General features: G+C 35.8%; 1 protein-coding gene across 3 annotated transcripts in view; it reads right to left on the bottom strand.

Annotated features, from left to right (window-relative positions):
• ADAM23 (ADAM metallopeptidase domain 23) overlaps nucleotides 1-20394 on the bottom strand; it is a 172430-nt gene that overhangs the window by 67431 nt on the left and 84605 nt on the right. For all 3 annotated transcript variants that reach the window (XM_007965997.3, XM_007965996.3, XM_007965995.3), the window contains exons 5-9: nucleotides 10553-10635; nucleotides 9251-9314; nucleotides 5250-5322; nucleotides 4402-4475; nucleotides 2591-2656 (exon numbers count right to left, since the gene is read on the bottom strand). In XM_007965997.3, coding sequence (XP_007964188.1) covers nucleotides 2591-2656; nucleotides 4402-4475; nucleotides 5250-5322; nucleotides 9251-9314; nucleotides 10553-10635 — 360 coding nt within the window. The remainder of the gene's footprint in view (nucleotides 1-2590; nucleotides 2657-4401; nucleotides 4476-5249; nucleotides 5323-9250; nucleotides 9315-10552; nucleotides 10636-20394) is intronic.

Genomic DNA, 20394 nt, shown 5'->3' with positions numbered 1-20394 from the left:
TTCTTTTTTCTTGTTTCAAAAACAAGTGACCATATCAAGCCTACTTCTCACCCATTTTAATAATAATAATAGGCCAGGCATGGTGATTCACGCCAGCAATCCCAGCACTTTCGGAGGTGGAAGCAGAGGGATTGCTTGAGTCCAGGAGTTCAACACCAGCCTAAGCAATATGGTGAAACCCAGTTTTTACAAAACAAAACAAAAAAAAAACAAAAAATAGCCAGGCATGGTCATATGCGCCTACAGTCCCAGCTACTTGGGAGGCTGAAATGGGAGGATCACTTGAGCTGGGGAGGTACAGGTTGCGCTGAGCTGAGATTGGACCACTGCACTCCAGCCTGGGTGACAGAGTGAGAACCTACCTCAAAATAGTAACAATAATAATAATACTCACAATAATAAAATGAATGATCAAAATTTACCCTTGAAAGATGTGAGAGCCTAAATAAGGAACTTTATCACAGACCATGTGACATAGTGTGTAGAAATTTTCTACATATAAAATACTATTTTAAGAAGTGTGCTATTTTATTATTCATAAGAATAAGGTTATTTAAATGTTTACCATTGAGAAGGGTTAAAAACTAAGTTCAAAAAATATGTTGTTTTAACAATTACCAAAAAACTGTAACTGTTTAATTGTAACTAACAGTTAATAGTAACTGTTTCCTATTTTGCACAGTTACTGAGATTTGCTCTTTTGATTGATAGCTTCATGTACTTTCCTGATATATTATGGTAGAACAAGAGATTTGGAATTGCAAGTAAAGGTTTGAGAACAGATTCTACAGATTAACAGCTATTTGAGAATGTACTTTGTGTATTCAAAGACATTGTATATATCTTAATTATTATTTCCACTACTCTAAAAGTATTTATATAATGGACGTTGAAAAAAGTTTAGGCTTCAAAAGCCATAATTTCACAACACGCCACAATGCTCAAGATTGAGAATCAGCTGGGAAAAAAATTTCAATGTTCCAATCAACAAAAATAATTCAGATAAAAAACTATCTTGGGGTCTCAAGCAAATTAAAGTCCTTCAGAAACTCATATTTTAGCCTTTATTGTCTAAAATGACTGCCTACACATCTGGCTTTCTTTTCCACCAAAAAGGACCTCTCTTAAATTATACGTGTTCTGATAAATTTTGCTTCTTACTAACATCTCAAGCAATATGTTTAAAGGCAACTGGAATAGAAAATAAATGTGCATACAAAAGTCAGAGGTATTCTATTGAAAAACTTTATATTCAACACAATTAAACTGATAGTTAATGGAAAACATCCATTAAAGTAGAAACTTAAAAGTTTAAATATAAATTAAGTCACTATTTTTTTAAATTTATAATTTCAAGGCCTTCTCTGAGTAGGGTCTGCTAATTAGAATTTCACATCATTGTAGCATGAAGTATAACCTTATCATATCATGTACTAATCCAATTTTGGTTTCCTTAAAGCAAAACAAGGACTTAAAGATACTTGCAAAGCAATTTCAATTTTTGTTCCAATCTTTCATAAGTTTGTCACCAATACCTGATTTCTATGCATTTTTAAAATATTCTCATCTATATAGTCTTTTCAGAAGTGCAACTTTGTTTTGATAAAAACAAGTACTTTTTGCCTTAGTGTACACAACTTTTAAAGTTCAATCACATAACTACAACAGAGATTACAACTGGCCTAAACAGTCTGGGGAGTGGCAGACTGTTTGCTGGCAGTGGCAGTGGTTGCTGGAGCCAGCTCCCATCAGATCGCAACAGACAACTAGATACATCCTCTCCTAACTCCTCATCAGTGATCTCACTTTGATAGCTTGAAATCAGTTATGGTGGCAATATTTACACCACAGATATCAGCAAACATTATAAATCAAGAGAGCCAGGTGTTAAAATTTACCAGCACACCACTAGGATTGGGTGTACTAGTATGTAGCCTACTGACCAAGACTCTTCTGGGCTTCAGGCAAGTAATTTTATATAGGAAATGGTTAAGTATAGTTAACAGAGTTTCTATTGTATCTTCAAGAGGGGAAAATGAGGAACAATGAATATTTTTTGTATATCTTTTAAGCGTTACTGAAATGATATATTCCATCACATTTTACTTCCACAGAAGTTAACACGAGATTATTCATCTTTCCAATATTTAAAGATGATAAGTCATCAAAGATACTCACTTTAGATACCCTTTATTTTATATGTTTACCTCCTACAATTATATCTACCATAATCATAATTAACTAGTAAGAAAAAATAACATATTAGCAGGACAAAAGCATGGAATAAAATTAGAAAGCAGTAACCAAATACATAGATGAAGAAAAGTAGAGAATAAGAATTTTAAATGAAGACAAAAGATGCCAGATAGTCAAATCTATTAACTACAATTATTAAACACAAGGAAAGTTTAGAGTTATGAAAATTCTGTAAAACTCGGAGTCTCCAAACACCAAGAAATAAATCAAGTCATTCAACATGTCTAAATATCTTGGGGTTAATAAGTAAAAAGTAATGATTAAATATAAAGTAAAATGTATTCTTTCTTAAGTAAGCTATCTGGTCTAAAACCCACTGACTCTATATTCTTACCGTTTTGTGATCATTAACAATCATAAGTTCCAAATATTTCATTTCTTCAAATATACCACGTGATGGCTATGGAAAACAAAAATAGATGGTCAGAATGGTAACTGACATAAAATCTCTCTAGCACTCACTGTTAAGTTGTAGATAAGACTCTGAATTTCAGAACAGCTCTCTGCTGCCTACTTTATAAACACCTTAGAAGAATGTTGGTCAGGCAAATTTTAAAAAGTGATCATAAAATATGGGTATATATTTAAGTATTTAGAAAATAACTATATTATATTATTATTAAGGTACTTACTTATCAACATAGAAAACAGTCCATGTTATTTGTATATGGTTTTTATATGTAAAAATATTCTAGAGCACAATTATAGCAAAATTCTGTTAAAATAAACAAATCTCAATTTCACATTAACATGTGATAAGATATTCATATTTACTTAAAATGTCAATGAAAACCTATGTAAAACTCATTTAATGAGAACAGCATAAGTTATAATTACTTCCAGGTATAGCTGATACAGGTATCAATGTAGTTAAACAGAAATATTAACTCACTAGAGTGAAATTCTAAAAATAATACACTAATTCTTAACTGCTCAACTTCTCAAAGGAACAAATATTGGCAATTACTACATTCTAAAGTCTTCTAAATTAACTAGATAATCCTTTAAGAGTAAGTATTTTAGCCTTCATTTGGACTTTTCTTTTTCATAGGTGGAAAATTATAACGGTGGCTCTTTTTTCTTTATGTACATAGTCATTGATCTCTTTATATTTGATGGAGTGGACTGTAGTGAAAGAACAGCAGCCATTGTAAAACTTATTATTACCAACCACATCTTTATGAATGAGCTAAAAGAACTCTTATAATAATTTATATAATATATAATAAATGTAACCATAATTATCACAATTAAGAGTTTCATGAAAGGGAGGACAATTTAACCTGGAACTAAGTTTTTGACGGCTGGTGGTCTATTTTTTTTCACAAAAAAATACACTCAGCAAAACACTATCTAAAATGTGTGATTTCTACTATAATTGCTCATTAAGTTATCTAGTAAACTACCATGATATGTATAAGCTGTGGAATTAATTCTCAGTTACATAGCATTCACCATGTAATTACTAAACAGTCCCCATCATTACAGCTTTCTAGCCTATTATGAAAAGACCAGAAACATAACTTCAGTTACAAAGCCCCTATACATTTATCAATACATGTGAAGTCTATAACAGTAGTTGATTATACAATTATATGATTTTTATTTAGAAACGGTTATATTGCTAATAGTCAAATAAATTTATTGTGTTCTGAAAAACACATACAGTTTTAAAGTTTGGTGTAACAGAGTTTTTAATTTGAAAGTAATATAAATAAGCATGATTAGCCAACATTTCAAAACCTAACTCCTCTCCCTACATTTTTTATTAACAGAAATGTTTTATATGACACTATATAAGCCATATAGAAAGAAAAGTCTGCTGTACTTTAAATAGAAAATAAAACGTACTGCAATTATCATCAGAAAACACCTTGAAAACAGAGCTAAAACAACACATTCTTTAGATGACATCAGGGTTCAGAGACTACTGTCATCAGTTTGAATCACTAACAGAAAGAGATCAATAAAAAGCAGTGTGCTGAGAAGGCTCAAATCATTGGGTTTTTTGGTTTATTGTTTTCCTTTTTAAACAACAGTCTCCAAAATCTAAACTGTTTTAGGTACACTTAGATACTGTGTGATGATAGGCACATGACTTCACTGAGTAAAACAGCCCCACCCAAGCCTCAATGCCACACTCACATTCACTGCTCTCTTCCTTCTTTTCAACCACTGTAATTCAGATAGAAAGGGCCACTGGTCACCTCTTTCCATAGCTGTGGAATGGAAAAATTAGTATCAAAATTTTATGCTTATTTCAATGGGAGTATGTTTTAAAACATTACATGAAGAAACAGTGGCACGATAATATATGTCAAACTAAGATGAAAAAAAAGCACACTGATCATATTTCACTCTCGTGACCATGAAGATGGTTCAAATGTAATTTTGTCCCAAACATCAAGAAAACATAATGTTCAAGACTCACTGGAAGATGCATATTTGACATATAACCACTTGACAATATCTGAAAATTTGAGAGAATTCTACTATGTCTAATTCATTTTAGCATTCAAAATAATGTATGGCATTAGCTTTTGCATAAATTATTAAAAACTTTCAGCAGTAATATTACAGAAATAAAATCACATGCCCCAACAATCCAAAAGAAGCTCCTGCCAACATTAGCACACTTAAGATGTGTCTGGAGCAGGGCTTGAGAGGGAGGCAATCCAAGCTGGCTCAAGAGCAGCAAACTGCCAGGAAAATTTCAGGATGAACCTCACCGTAAATGACTCTACTAAATTTGGCCACACTTTCTGGTTCCCAAGGCAGCTTTACTCACAGCCTTCATGTTTTAGTCTTTGCATTGGAAATGACTCTCCATGCCTCTTTACCTGAGAGCCACCGTTCATTCCAGTGCTGATCCACGATGTTCACCCCAGATATCAGACCAATTCCACTTCCAACAAGCCTGCATATCTACTGAACTCCACCAAGTAACAGCTCCTACTACATAAAATATAACCGCTATTTTAACTAAAACTTACTGAGATTCTTCATTTGCTTAGAATACTGTCCCGCCAAGGTTTTCTGGATAATATGTGGTCGACCTGTGCTTTTCTGAAACACAACAATTGTAGGCAATTTAGAAAGCAAGATGTGAACAAGCCTCTATGAAACAGTGTTAGAACTTTCTCTAACGTCCTTCTAAAATGGGAATATTTATATGTCAGTTTTTTAGCTATCAAAAGTGAAAAGTATGTCTTATTGAAATCTTAATTTTACATAAAAGAGTATCATCTAACTGCCCAAGTTTAGATAAAAGCATAGTGTTATTGGTTACTCTTAAATCTTAGCTTTCTTCAAAGCTATAAATGGGAAATTCATAAGAAACACAAAAAGCCAATAAATATGTAAAAACATGCCGAATGCTTTCATATTCCTTCAACATGCAATTTTTAAAAAATGAAGCACCAACTTTTGCCATAAAACTGGTGAAGTTTAAAAATTACGATATCCATAGTTAATTACCATTGCAAGGCCAAAAGCATTCTCACACCTTGCTGGCGAGAGGAAATTGGTAGCATAGTTTGAGAGAGAAATTCAGCAAGGTCTATCAACAAACGTGAAAACATTTATATTTTTTTGCCCTAAAAATTATGCTTTTAGGAATGTCTATTACCATTATTCTTATTACTATTAGCTTCCATTACTAAGTGCATAATATGTACCAGGTACTGTTAATGTACGCATTACTTAATTTAGTCCTGACAAAGATCCCATATAGTGCATGGTTTATCCCTGTTTTACAAATAAAGATATTGAGGCTCAGAGAGATATATCCTTGTCTTAAAATTGTATTATAAAATAATGGTCCAATTTATTTTTTAAAATATATGGGACTATATCATTGAAAACTGGAAGAACATACTCTGAAATATGACAAGAAGTTATCTTTGGGGGGGACAGGATAATGGATAATTACTATTTAAGTATTTGTTTTGCTTTTCCAAATTTCCTATATTAGTTTTATAACCAGAAAAAGTTATAAAAAAGAAACTCAATAGGTTACATAAGACTTATAACAGTTTTGCTATTCGTTTATTACTTGAGAGATAACATGAATTCTCATTAGAAATATTCCATGCATATTACTTGATTTATCGCAAAGCATACTAAAATCAATAATAACAAATTAAACATCAAAATATCTAAAATTAATTACAGTAAGATCTAAATTCTGGTAAAAGGTGAAAAGGTAGTAATGAAATGAACAATGGGATCAGCAACACAATTTTAAAAATGAACTAATTTAAAATTTCAAGCACTATTCCTTTCCTCTACCCATAGTATGGATGAGGACAAATCATTACATAAACAAAAGGTAGGCAGTAGGAAGGAAGGCAAAGAGAAGGCGGTTTGCATGTAACAATCAGGCCCTGAATACTATGATCATAAGCAAATATGATCAATGTAAAACTAATGCTTTAAACATTATAACAACAGTTTATATTTATAAATCCTTATGACAGTTTAATAGACATTGTCACCTACATTTATTAATTCATCAAATCTATAAAATCACCCTACTATGAATGCAATAAAAAATTATCTCATTTAATACATTTAAAAAACTCTAAGCATAAATAGTTATTATGTGGGATTCTGTGTTTTGTTCTTTGTGGATTTTTTTAGGGTACCAGGGCCATTAATCATTAAAGCCAGAAATCAAAGTCAGAGTTTTTGCTGAATGAGTTGAATAATTTTGCTGTACAGATTATCTTTCCTTACTGGAGTGAGAAAAATATCATTTTACTTAATCAAAATGTCTTTATCTAAGTGGGCTGTCTTCATTATCTGAGAATTTTTATAGTTACTAGTTGAAAAATGACAGAGGTTTATTCACACACCAACCCTTTAAAACTTTTGTTTCAACTTTGAAATTTACCCCATATTCACACAAACACTGCCACAACCAAGACAATAAAAGTTTGTCTGTTTAGCTTTTATTATCAGTAGCCTACATGACTATTAGCTGTTTCACTATTGATTGATTGATTGATTGATTGATTGAGATGGAGTCCTGCTCTGTCGCCCAGGCTGGAGTGCAATGGCACGATCTCGGCTCACTGCAACCTCTGCCTCCCAGGTTCAAGCGATTCTTCTGCCTCAGCCTCCTGACTAGATGGGATTACAGGCACCTGTCACCACACCCAGTTAATTTTTGTATTTTTAGTGAGGACAGGGTTTCACTACATTGGCCAGGCTGGTCGCGAACTCCTGACCTCGTGATCTGCCGCCTTGGCCTCCCAAAATGCTAGGATTACAGGTGTGAGCCACTGCACCCGGCCCAATTTATCTAAATTTGAAATCCCTAAAGATAAAAAAAATGTTTTCTTTTCCCCATCAAATATTGCAATATTCTGACTCCGTCAGTCACAAAATATTATTTTATCGCCTCAGTTCTTTTCACTGATCTGACTTTCATACCCTCAGTGCCTTAATCTCCTCCTATTCTTCCCCTTGTCACTCCTCTCCAACCCTGTCAGGTTCCTCAAAGTTCCTCGAACACCCTAGGCACGCTCCTGCCTCAAGGCCTTTGTATTTGCTCATCTCCTAGAATGTTCTTCCAGCTCTCTAATTTCCCTACGTTCTTCATTCACCACTTGTCTTCTCTTGGTAGCCTTCCCTGAACCGTGTATATATAAAAATTTAACTTTCCACCTTCCTGGCTTCACTTTTTCTTCTTACCATGTATCACTATCTAACATACCACATGTAATTACTTATTCATTCTGTGTATCCCTATCTGCCCCTATAGACTGTAAGCCCCATTTGGCTCAGTCTTTGTCTATTTTATCAGCAAAGTATCCCCAGAACCTAAAATAATACCCAGCTTGTAGTATTTACAATACAATATTTACTGAATATACATCAAATTTTAAATTTGACTGCATTCTATTAGCAAGCAACACTATTAGAGCATGTGATTTCTTGTCTAAATCACTGGTTTATGCATGACTCTAAACATTATTTTCCTCCCTATCTGTAAAGAAAACTAAGTATTCTATAATGTAATCATAGTTCAGCTCACAGATTTCCCCACTAAAGATTTTCAGGTTCATAAAAGTTAAGTACATTCTTATAGTCATACAATTTTCTAAAGATGACAGTTAAGAATGAAAGCTATTTTTTTCTAATTTCAATAGGTTTTTGGGGAACAGGTGGTGTTGGGTTACATGAATAAGTTCTTTAGTGGTGATTTCTGAGATTTTGATGCACCCAACAGCCAAGTAGGGTACACTGTACCCAAATGTGTTTTATCCCTCGCCACCCTCCATTTTCCCCCAAGGCCCCGAAGACCAATGTATCATTCTTATGCCTTTGTGTCCTCACAGCCTAGCTCCCACATATGAGTGAGAACATACAATGTTTGGTTTTCCACTCCTGAGTTACTTCACTTACAGTAATAGTCTCCAATTCCCTACAGTAATACTCTCCAATTCCATCTAGGTTGCTGTGAATGCCATTATTTTATTCCTTTTTATGGCTGAGTAGTATTCCATGGTGTGTGTGTGTGTGTGTGTGTGTGTGTGTGTGTGTGTATCCCTCTCTCACATTTTCTTTATCTACTTGCTGACTGATGGGCATTTAGGCTGCTTCCATATTTTTGCAATTGCAAATTGTGCTGTTATAAACATGTGTGTGTGCAAGTATCTTTTTTGTATAATGACTTCTATGAAAGCTAGTTTAAAGCAATGAGGCTGGCTGGTATAAAACAAAATATTCTCCCCGCTCTTTTCATAGACTGGGAAGGACTAGGATTTGCTTCAGAAAACCTATGTTTGATGCCTCTTACTATCCCTTACTGGTACTTGGGCCTGGCATGTGCGACTTAAACTTCAAAACTGAGGGTACCACTCTAAATTTGAAATAAGGTAACATGTACAAAGGCACTTTGAAATCTACATTCTTTTCTCTTTTCTGCTCAAAGGCAAAGATGCTGGAGGAGTAGAACGCCATCAGGCAACTGATGGCATAGACTCACCTCATCATGAACCAGCTCCAGTGGCTCTATCATATACACGAAGGTATCATCTTCAAACATGCCACTAGCACAAAAGAAACCACACAAGGAAGGAATGAACAAACACAGGAAATGGCAAGAAATAGCAAGTGCGCTTCATTATTGTGTCTTCAAAATAAAGAGTATAACTGAACAAATCCCTTTACACTGTCACAAGTTTAATTCACATATCTGCATGGAGTCCCACTGTGGCCCCAGCACTCTATTAGGCAGCATGGAGGCTATAAAAATTATAAAAGTATACATCAAATGCATGCAAATTATACCTGATATAACTGATGTTTGAAATTCAACAAATAGATTGGAAAACTACTCTGGGATAGGACTATTCACTCAGTGGCAGTCTCTAAAGTAATTATTCCAGAACCATGTACAACTATACAAACTTCTAGTTATGCAAATTCAATATCATCTGTAAGAAAACAGGTTCTTTATATATGAGAATAATCTAAAACCATCTGGTTCTGAAGAAGCAAACAGCGGTATCTTTATGCTTACAAATTCTGAATTGCCATCAAGCAGTATGACTCTATGTCATACAAATTACATTTAATTTTCAGGGACATAAGGTTTTTTATAACAGGGCAAAAAGTTTCAAGATTCTTTGTCATCACATGGCCAAAACTAAGTCTTTATATGAGGTGCTACTGTGTTCAGGTCTAAAAGGTGCCAACACATGGTTTTGTTAGAGCCCACACCTAGGTCAATGTGAGAACTTCTCTCTTTGTCACCCCACCCTTGCCTGGCTAACTCCAACTTACTGTTAGGTCTGTTTCTTAGATCTAAGGGCTACTGACTCTCAAGTCTAGCTGTAGGTCTAACTGACATGCCTCCGGAATATGCCACTGGGAAACCTTCCTGGACTAGGTTTTGCCACTCCACAAGCTCCTATCTTCCCCTTTACAGCTCTTAGCACAATGGTAATTAAACATTCACCTATGTAATCATTTGATTAATCTCTGAATCGCCTACAAACACTAAGTGTTCAAGAGGACAGCGACATTGCCCTCCTTGTGCACCACTCCATATGCAGTCCCTAACACAGCACCAGCACAGAAGAGTCACTAAAATATATATATAAATAAATATATAAATATATATTATAGTGTATATATAATATATAAATATATATATTATAGTATATATATAATATATAAATATATATTATATATATATAAAATATATAAATATAAAAAATATATATCCATAAAAGGAAAACTGGAAAGGGTCAATGAATAAAACGCCAATGACATTCCCACTTACTGAAGTCCATTGCAGGTTGACAGAGCCACCTTGGAGTCTTTGATGCCTCTAATGCTTCCATGGTAGTAACAGTGCTCTCCGCCCTGGAAAGCAGAAGGTTTCATTGATTGGTTGTATTTTATGCATCATGATTAATTCTTTGGGTGCTTCCATAAAGCAAAAAGAAATGCAAGGATGGGCATATATGTGCACTGTATTAATAACCCTAGAAACTCCTCTTAAAGTTGCAAATAAGACTAGGCAATTTTTCAACTTTTTTATAACAAGCATGTGTATATTAAATTGAATGAAGGAGAAAAGGCTTTAAAAAACAATGACACCAAGGTAATTAATAAAACATACATTTCTTAAGTATGTATTATAGGAGTACAGGTACTTCTCAGATGTTGTTACGGAACAAGGACTTCCACTTGACTGAAGAGAGACTCCAAAAGTTTGTTTATAATCATTTTTGATGGAAAACTATACAATATCTTATTTGTTTTCTTACCTTTAAAAATTAACTTTTAAAACATTTTAGAAAAAATACATGAATGTAGTTTTCAAAGTCACATAATAACTACAAATTTTATTTTTTAAAAAAACACAGCAGTTTCCTTTGTCCCTCAAAGGAACCCCATCAAATCTTGAAACTTTTCGCCTTTGTCCCATCAAAACAACCCCATCAAAAAGTAGGCGAAGGATATGAACAGACGTCTCTCAAAAGAAGACATTTATGCAGCCAACGGACACATGAAAAAATGTTCATCATCACTGGTCATCAGAGAAATGCAAATAAAAACCACAATGAGATACCATCTCACACCAGTTAGAATGGCGATCATTAAAAAGATAGGAAACAACAGGTGCTGGAGAGGATGTGGAGAAACAGGAACACTTTTACACTGTTGGTGGGACTGTAAACTAGTTCAACCATTGTGGAAGACAGGGTGGTGATTCCTCAAGGATCTAGAACTAGAAATACCATTTGACCCAGCCATCTCATTACTGGGTACATACCCAAAGGATTATAAATCATGTTGCTACAAAGACACATGCACATGTATGTTTACTGTGGCACTATTCACAATAGCAAAGACTTGAAACCAACCCAAATGTCCATCAATGACAGACTGGATTAAGAAAACGTGGCACATATATACCATGGAATACTATGCAGCCATAAAAAAGGATGAGTTCATGTCCTTTGTAGAGACATGGATGCAGCTGGAAACCATAATTCTCAGCAAACTATCGCAAGAACAGAAAACCAAACACCGCATGTTCTCACTCATAGGTGGGAACTGAACAATGAGAACACTTGGACACAGGAAGGGGAACATCACACACCGGGGCCTGTCGTGGGGCGGGGGGAGGGGGGAGGGATAGCATTAGGAGATATACCTAATATAAATGACGAGTTAATTGGTGCAGCACATCAACATGGCACATGTATACATATGTAACAAATTTACACGTTGTGCACATGTACCCTAAAACTTAAAGTATAATAAAAAAATTTTTTAAAAAACCAACAAAAACACAGCAGTTTCCTTTGTCCCTCTTTCCCCTCCACCTCCAAGGCAACCATTTTTAAAGTTTTAAGCTGTTTCTTCTTGTGTTTGGCTACACATTTTTGAAAGTTTATATTTTCATGTTCTGACTAATTCCATGTTAGAAATTATCAACCTAATATAGGATCTTGAAAACCTCTCTCATCCCCAATACATTCTAATGCATATCACCAGTTTTAGTTAAATCTATATTGTTTATGTATACACAAATACTGTTCACAGCTCTGACACTAATAATTATTGTATTTTCTTTCTTGCTCTATTTTTTTTTTTTTTTTTTAGAATTTTTGCTCCTTTGTTGTACTGGGTACTCTGTGACACTTTTTTTTTTTTTTTTTTTTTTTTTGGACACGGAGTCTCACCCTGTTGCCCAAGCTGGAGTGCAATGGCATGATCTTGGCTCACTGCAACCTCCGCCTTCCAGGTCCAGGTGATTCTCCTGCCTCAGCCTCCTGCTGTGATGCCTTTTAATCAAGAAAACTATGCACCAGACTAGGGAAGTCCCCGACTTCTTATCTGGTTATCTGGCTGCACGGGGCAGGCAGTAAATTGGGGACTTAACTACTCTACATCTACTTTCAACCAGTTTTTCTTTTTTCAGATGCTTTTATTTCTGCCTTTCTGGGATAAGTGACATAAGTTGACTTGTTTCTTCTTAGTTTCCCCCCAAACGAACTTAGCAGAGCATGAAAAGCTCAAAGCTAAGAGTCAACCCTCATCCACTTTCCATCTCCTGAAATTTTATAGCTACGTATCACCTGCTTGTTTTCTCTTCTCCTGTCTTTGTCTTGGTGGGTTCATATCCTTTTTTATTCCCTAACTGTTCTTTAGGTGGGTTATTGGGAGGAAAAAAAAGATAAATATATATTTAGACGGTCAGGGATTGGTTCCAGAACCCCTACATACTCCCAAATCTGCACATATTCAAGTCTCACAGTCGGCCCTGTGAAACCCACATATATGAAAAGCTAGCCCTCCATACACACAGGTTTTGCATCCCACGAATACTGTGTTTGCCTGAAAAAAGTCTACATATAAGTGGACCCGTGCAGTTCAAGGATCAACTGTAAGTATGTGTGTGTGTACAGTAAAGGGCTGCTTTTCTTTTCTTTTTTAAAGACAGTCTCACTCTGTCACCCAGGCTGGAGTGCAGTGGCATGATCTCAGCTCACTGCAACCTCCACCTCCCAGATGCAAGCAATTATTGTGTTTCAGCCTCCCCGAGTAGATGGGATTACAGGCATGCGCCATTGTATCCGGCCTTGAATCACTGCATTTTTTGAACCTTAAATGAGACTTCAGGCAACATCCAATCATCATAAGAAAGTTTTAATAGCTACAGTGGGTAGTTACATTAAGCATTATAAGCAATTTGGTAGCTTCCAATTTAATATCAGTACTAATGGTATTAGAGGATTTTCTGAGTTTTTTATTACTAAATTTATACCAAGTTTTTAAAAAGTATTATGGAAAAATATTATTTGGTAACACTTCAGACCACGGCAAAGTAACATCTTGAGTTATACCATATAAAATAAATCCTGAGAGAGAAGGAGCAATCCATCTTGGGTGCCAAGCATAACAGTAGTGGGCCAGTACAGGGAGCCCACTTCTAGAGGGCACTGGCAATCATGACTTTGGACAGTCAGCTCCAGGGGTGCCTCCCACCCAGGAATCTGGCCATCTTCACCAACCATTACCTCACAGTGACTGCTGTCTCCATATACCCATATGGGGACAGAAACAAAGTGCAAAAGGCTCTTCTAAAAATAACAAAAGGACAAACTGATTCCCACATCTTCAGGTTCTCAAGTCCATGATTCTTTCTCCAGTCAGGAAGACTTGAGACAATTAAAGCGAGCTGGCCCTGACCACCTATGAGTGGGTCACAGACCTGTGACTTGGCAAATGGCAGAAAGGAGAACCAAAATGGGCTCAATTCAGCCCATGACACAAATCTCTGTGCACCCCTATAGACATCAGCATTTTCAGATCCAAAACTGCCAGTTAATTAAATTCAACAAAAACGGAGCATCTGATAAGTGGAAGTTATTGGCTAGTCACAGGAAATTAAAAATCCTAGTATGCTCCCTACCTTTCTCAGCCTGCTACTTGCACACTCCACAAGCCAGATCATGCTCAAATAATAACTCTGCTCCACAAGGTTTCCAAGGTCAGAATCCCATTGGAACCTACCAGGCTTCCTCTTCATATACTGACACATTGAAGCCATGTCCATCTTATAAAAACACTTCCTAACCAGAAACGGCTGGGGATAATAACTTTGTGACTCTAGTGATAACAACTTGTAGGGGAAAAAAAATCCGGTTCCCTGGTGTTACTAATCTAACAACAGGAACTGGACAGGCATCCTGGCTCACGCCTGTAATCCTAGCACTTCGGGAGGCCAAGGAGGAAGGATTGCTTAAGCCCAGGAGGAGTTTGAGACCAGTCTGGGCAATGTCGTAAGACCCTGCCTCTATAAAAAATAATGATAATAATAATAATAGTAATAACAACAGGAACTGTTTGATTCTACTCATTTCAGTGGAAACAGAACCAATAGTTTCAATTTGGTTTTTAAAATTACCCTACCTTTGTGTCTGTTTAACTATTTCATCTGCATGGTAAAGTTCCATCAGCCAGTTCTTTATTGCTTATGAAACTCCCAAAAACCTGGACATTCATAGTGACCACACACTGATATTTTCAATCTATTCCTGCAGGTCTGGATAAACATTTGAAAAGAAACTACACAGCCCTTAACTAGAAAATGTGTATATTATGATATCTAGGTTCTGAATATAATAATAAAAACTACTGACACTATACTCAAATGATTATTCTATATATGTATCTTTAAATTTTTCAAGCTTATCAACTACTAGGATATGCTAAACTATTTTAATAATCAGTGAGCTGATAACAAATGAGAAATAGAAAAAAGATATCTATAATGGGACATGTATACCTGATTTTGACTACTGCAGAATAAGGAAATAAAAATAATAATTTTGGAGAATTGGGGAACTTGAGACCCCAACACATAAATTATTAAATAATTTGTTTAATTATTTACCTTCATTAAATTTAATAGGGAAAATGTTCTTGCAGTAGTTTAATAAAGTATTAGAACAGTATGGCTGTACCAATGCTATGTAAATTTTTAATAGTTCATATAAATTATACTATTCCAATTTAAAATAGCTTTGTGAGGAGCTAGTGTCATCTGCTATCTTGATTTCTTGGGGCATATTTTAACCCTGGGCTCCTTACATATTCTATAATATACTCCGAATGTTGCCAGGAAGGGCAATATTTTGAATGATTAATAATAATTTCAACTTTATACTCAAAATTCAAATAACTGATAATCCTGGATCTAATTTAAGTGATTTAGTGTGGATAGTTTTGTTTTCCTTGCTATTGCTTAAATTGTTTATTATTTATGCAGTGGTAAGAAACTTTTTTAAAAACTGGCTATTAATTAATTCAAAGACTAGGGAAAAAATTTTGTATACACAAGTAAAAGAGTCATTTTTAGTATAGGAGTGGAAATACAAACTTTAAGTTATCTAACTCTTTGGTTAGAAACAACACAAACATGATTTTTTAAACTCAATTATGGCAAGTTGAGAGGCAGTAAAAAAGAAGGGAAAATAGATTTAAAAAATAGTCTGAAAATTTCATTAAAATATTACTAAAGGAAGAGGGAATGAGAAAAATAAAGGAAAGGAAGCAGAAAGAAGTGGGGAAACACTCAGAAAATGGAAGACAGGCAGACCTGTGTGTCTGAAAACACTCCTGGCTCCAACAGAGCACCTCGGCCAGACTCTGATTGACTTCTGCAGGGCCCACCCTCCCTTACTCACACACTAGACAAGGTCTTCAGAACACGCACTCCTCCAATCTCCTCCACTCTGCATCAACCCTACCTCCCAGCCAGAAGCCATGCGCACAGAGACCTACTCCACCGACCATAATCCAAGCTCTCCTGCTGCCAAAAAGCCTTCACACCTAGAAGGGAGCTTGAGCTGAGCTGTGATGATGATTTGATAAGGAAAGCACAAAGAACATTCTAAAAGGGTGATGTAGTTATACTGATAAAGAAAAGAATAAAGGTGAGAAGAGAACACAGGACCCACAAGGGCAAGAATTTTTATCTGTTTGGTTCACTGATACATATCTAGTACCTAGAACGGCAACTATGACCTAAACTAGGTCACAGTACAAGCTAAATCAACATTTTTTCTGCTTTTTTGTTTTTTAAAAGTTATATATATCAGGCCGGGCACAGTGGCTCACGCCTGTAATCCCAGCACTTTGGGAGGCCGAGGCGGGTGGATCACTTGAGGTCAGGAGTTCGAGACCAGCGTGGCCAACATGGTGACACCCCATCTCTACTAAAAATATGAAAATTAGCCAGGCGTCGTGGCACATGCCTGTAATCCCAGCTACTCGGGAGGATGAGACAGGAGAATCACTTGAACCCAGGAAACAGAGGTTGCAGTGAGCTAAGATCGTGCCACTGCACTCCAGCCTGGATAACAGAGTGAGATACTATCTCAAAAAAAAAAAAAAAAAGGTGTATATATCTAAAATATGCAACATGATATTTTGATATACATAGTGAAATTATTACTATAGTCAATCAAATCAACATGTCTTATTTCTACCTCACAGTTACCTTTTGTGTAAGCGTGTGGCTTGAGCACCTAAAATCTACTCTGTTAGCAAATTCCCATCATACAATATGACTGACCATAGCCCTCATGCTATCCATTCCATCTTGAGACTTACAGCCTACATAACTGCAACTTTGTACCATCTGACCTACATCTCTCCAACCCACCACCTCACTCCCACCCCTCCACCTCCTGCACCTGGTACTGTTGTGTTTCTATTAGGTTGGTGCAGAAGTATTTGTGGTTTTTGACATTACTTTCAATGGCAAACACCGCAATTGCTTTTGCACCAACTTAAATACATATTTGACTTTTTTAGATTCTACATATAAGTGAGGTCACAAAACATTCTCCTTTCTGTGTCTGGCTTATTTCAACACACACACACACACAAACACACGTGCATACAATGGAATAGCATTCAGCCTTAAAAAAGGAGATCCTGGCATTTGCCAAATATGGGTGGACCTGAAGGACATTATGCTATACAGTAAAACCATATTTGTTTAATGAATGAACAGGAATGGCTTATTCATGAGCATATGTGACAAGACCAATCTTAAAGGATTTTTGTTTGATGAAGAAGGTGGGTAAATAAACTTATTCCCCACCTGGGTTTTTTGTTATCGTTTAGATATCATAAAGGTTGTTTAGAAATCATAAAGCTTACCTTTTTAAGTATGCAATTCAGTGTTTTTCTTAGCATATTCACAGAGTTGTATAACTATCCCTACTATCTAGTTTCAGAATAGTCTCATCACCTCAGAAGAAAAGTCCTGTACTCATTAGCAATCAATCCCCATTTCTCCTCCCCTGCACTCCACCAGGCCCTGGCAATCATGAACCTACTTTCAGTTCCTATGAATTTGCCTATTCTGGACATTTCAAACAAACAGAAGCGTATCATATGTGCCCCTTGGTATATGGCTTGTTTTACTTAGCATAATGTTTACAAGGTTTATCTATGGTGTAGTATGTATCAGTACTTCATTCCTTTTATATAGGAATTAGTAATAGTAATAGTAATTCTATTGAATAGTAATTCATAGTGAATAGTAATTCATAGTGAATAGTAATTCCACTATGTGAATACGCCATATTTCCTTTATTCCTTCATCAATTGAAGGACATTTAGGGTGTTTCCACCTTTTGGCTACTACAAATAATGCTATGAACACTTATGTACAAGTTTCTTTGTGGACATATGTATTTGATTCACTTGAGTATATGCCTGGGAGTAGAATTGCTGCATGATATGGTAATTCTTTGTTGAACTTTCTGCGGAACTGCCAAACTGTTCTGCCAAGCAGCCACACAACATTTTACATTCCCACAACCTGTGTATGAGGGTTCCAATCTCTCCACAGTCTCGACAGCACTGGTTATTGTCCATCATTTTTATTACAGCCATCCTCGTAGGTATGAATTGGTGCCCACCCAAGTTTAAAACTAAATGAGAGAGTGACATAGAGATGAAACATAAAAATGTCACCTTCATTTATTATAGAGCTATACTGGAGGAGAGGATTAGTTGAGAATCTAATAGGCCTGCTAATGCTGCACCCAGGAGTTAGCTAGCCCTACCCATCCAGGCAGAGACAACATGGGACAACTCAACCCGCCCCCCCACACACACACACATACGGGGGTGGCCACAGTACAATTCAGAGAAGAGAAAGGTGCAGAGAATGTGTTCTTCCTGTAGGAAGGTGGATCCTACAAAAAAAAAAAAAAAAAAAAAAAAAAATACAACCCACAGGGGAGGGAGGAATTGGCTGCACAGACATACTTTCCCAGCAGTCAAACCGCTCTTCCTTCCCTGAGCAAGAATGAGCAAGGGAATAGGAAGAAGCCAAGGTGAGAAAATAGACCTAGGAAAAGACGCTTTCCCCACCTAATAATGATAGTAATAAGGTAGAGGGAAGTTGGGATGGAGGCACTTCATCTATTTATTCATCATGACTGCTGGTCAGGTAGTAGTTCCTTTTATAAGCAGAAGGGAAATCAAAGTATTAGTAAGCACTTACAAATATGTATTAGCAGTCACCAAAAAAGACCTAACAGAAAATATGTTAATTTTGAAAAGTACTTTCATAGTGTTATATTGATGCTTACTCTTTTATAAGAACTGAAATGCTAAAAATTAACTTATTTAAACAGGCTCATCAGCAAAGTTGGTCAACAAATATATAGTACTTGAAATATGCTAAGAGGGTGAATCTTAAATGTTCTCACTACAAAAAAAGAGATAACTATGTGAGGTGACGGGTATGTTCATTAGCTCGAGTGTGGTGACCATTTCACAATGTATAAACATATCAACATGATGTTTTGTATAATACATACAATTCCTATATATACAATTTAAGTTATATACCTTAAATATATGCAATTTCTATTTTTCAATCATACCTCATTAAAGCTAGGGACAAAAAAGGAAACTAGTCACAAAGGCCCACCTATTATACGATTTCATTTATGTCCAGAATAGGCAAATCTATTGAGATAGGAAGTATTAATAGATTAGTGGTTATCTACAGTTGGTAAAAGAGAGACTGCAACCGTTAACAGGTGGTGTAAGGTTTCTTTATGGAACGATGAAAATATTCTAAAATTAGATTATGTTGATGGATGCACAAGTCTGTAGATATACTAAAAACAATTATATGCTTTATGATATATAAGTTATATCCCAATAAATTTGTTAATAAAATAAGAAAAGTAAATAAATTACCTTTAAAGTTGTAAAAAAAATCAAAAAAATAGTTGTATTATATATTATGTGCAAAGCACTGTAGGAACTTAAACAAAGGCTATTGCTCCATCAAGTGCAGAACAAAAGTTCTTCCTTATTCACAGATTGATACCCAGCATTCATATTACACGCTTCTTTTTTACCTCTCCAGCTCCTATATTTGCTTCACATGGAAAGAAGCACTTTTAACCCACATGCATGCAATAAAAGTAAAAGCCAAGACATTAATCTTTTCTTAGTGAGAAGTAAGAATGAGGGAGGGGCTTGGTAGTGGTGAAATGGGAGAACCTAGGCAACCCTCTTTTCAAAGTGCGGTTGTAACTAATTCCTGGGATACTGTCAATATCCACCTTCATATTTAACTTCACAGCCAAATAAGACTGTTCTTTAGTTATGTGGATAATACTGTGTGTCTACGTGTGTGTGTACAATGTGTGCATGTACTTTTCTCTAAACAATTTGAGATCTTTGAGCCGGGCACGGTGGCTCACGCCTGTAATCCCAGCACTTTGGGAGGCCGAGGCTGGTGAATCACGAGGTCAGCAGTTTGAGACCAGCCTGACCAACATGGTGAAACCCTGTCTCTGCTAAAAATACAAAAAAATTAGTCAGGCGTGGTGGCAGGCGCCTGTAATCTCAGCGACTTGGGAGGCTGAGGCAGGAGAATCGCTTGAAACCAGAAGGTGGATGTTGCAGTGAGCCAAGACTGCGCCACTGCACTCTAGCCTGGGCAATAACAGCAAAACTCCATCTCAAAAAATAAATAAATAAATAAATAAACAATTTGAGATATTTGGGGGAAAAAAGGCTGCATTATGTGAAAGTAAGTTTAACCTAGTCATTCTTACA

Source organism: Chlorocebus sabaeus, chromosome 10 (genome assembly GCF_047675955.1).
Source record: "Chlorocebus sabaeus isolate Y175 chromosome 10, mChlSab1.0.hap1, whole genome shotgun sequence".
Classification (NCBI taxonomy): Eukaryota; Metazoa; Chordata; class Mammalia; order Primates; family Cercopithecidae; genus Chlorocebus; species Chlorocebus sabaeus.
Note: the sequence above shows the minus strand (reverse complement) of the source record. Positions and strands in the feature narration are given on the sequence as shown.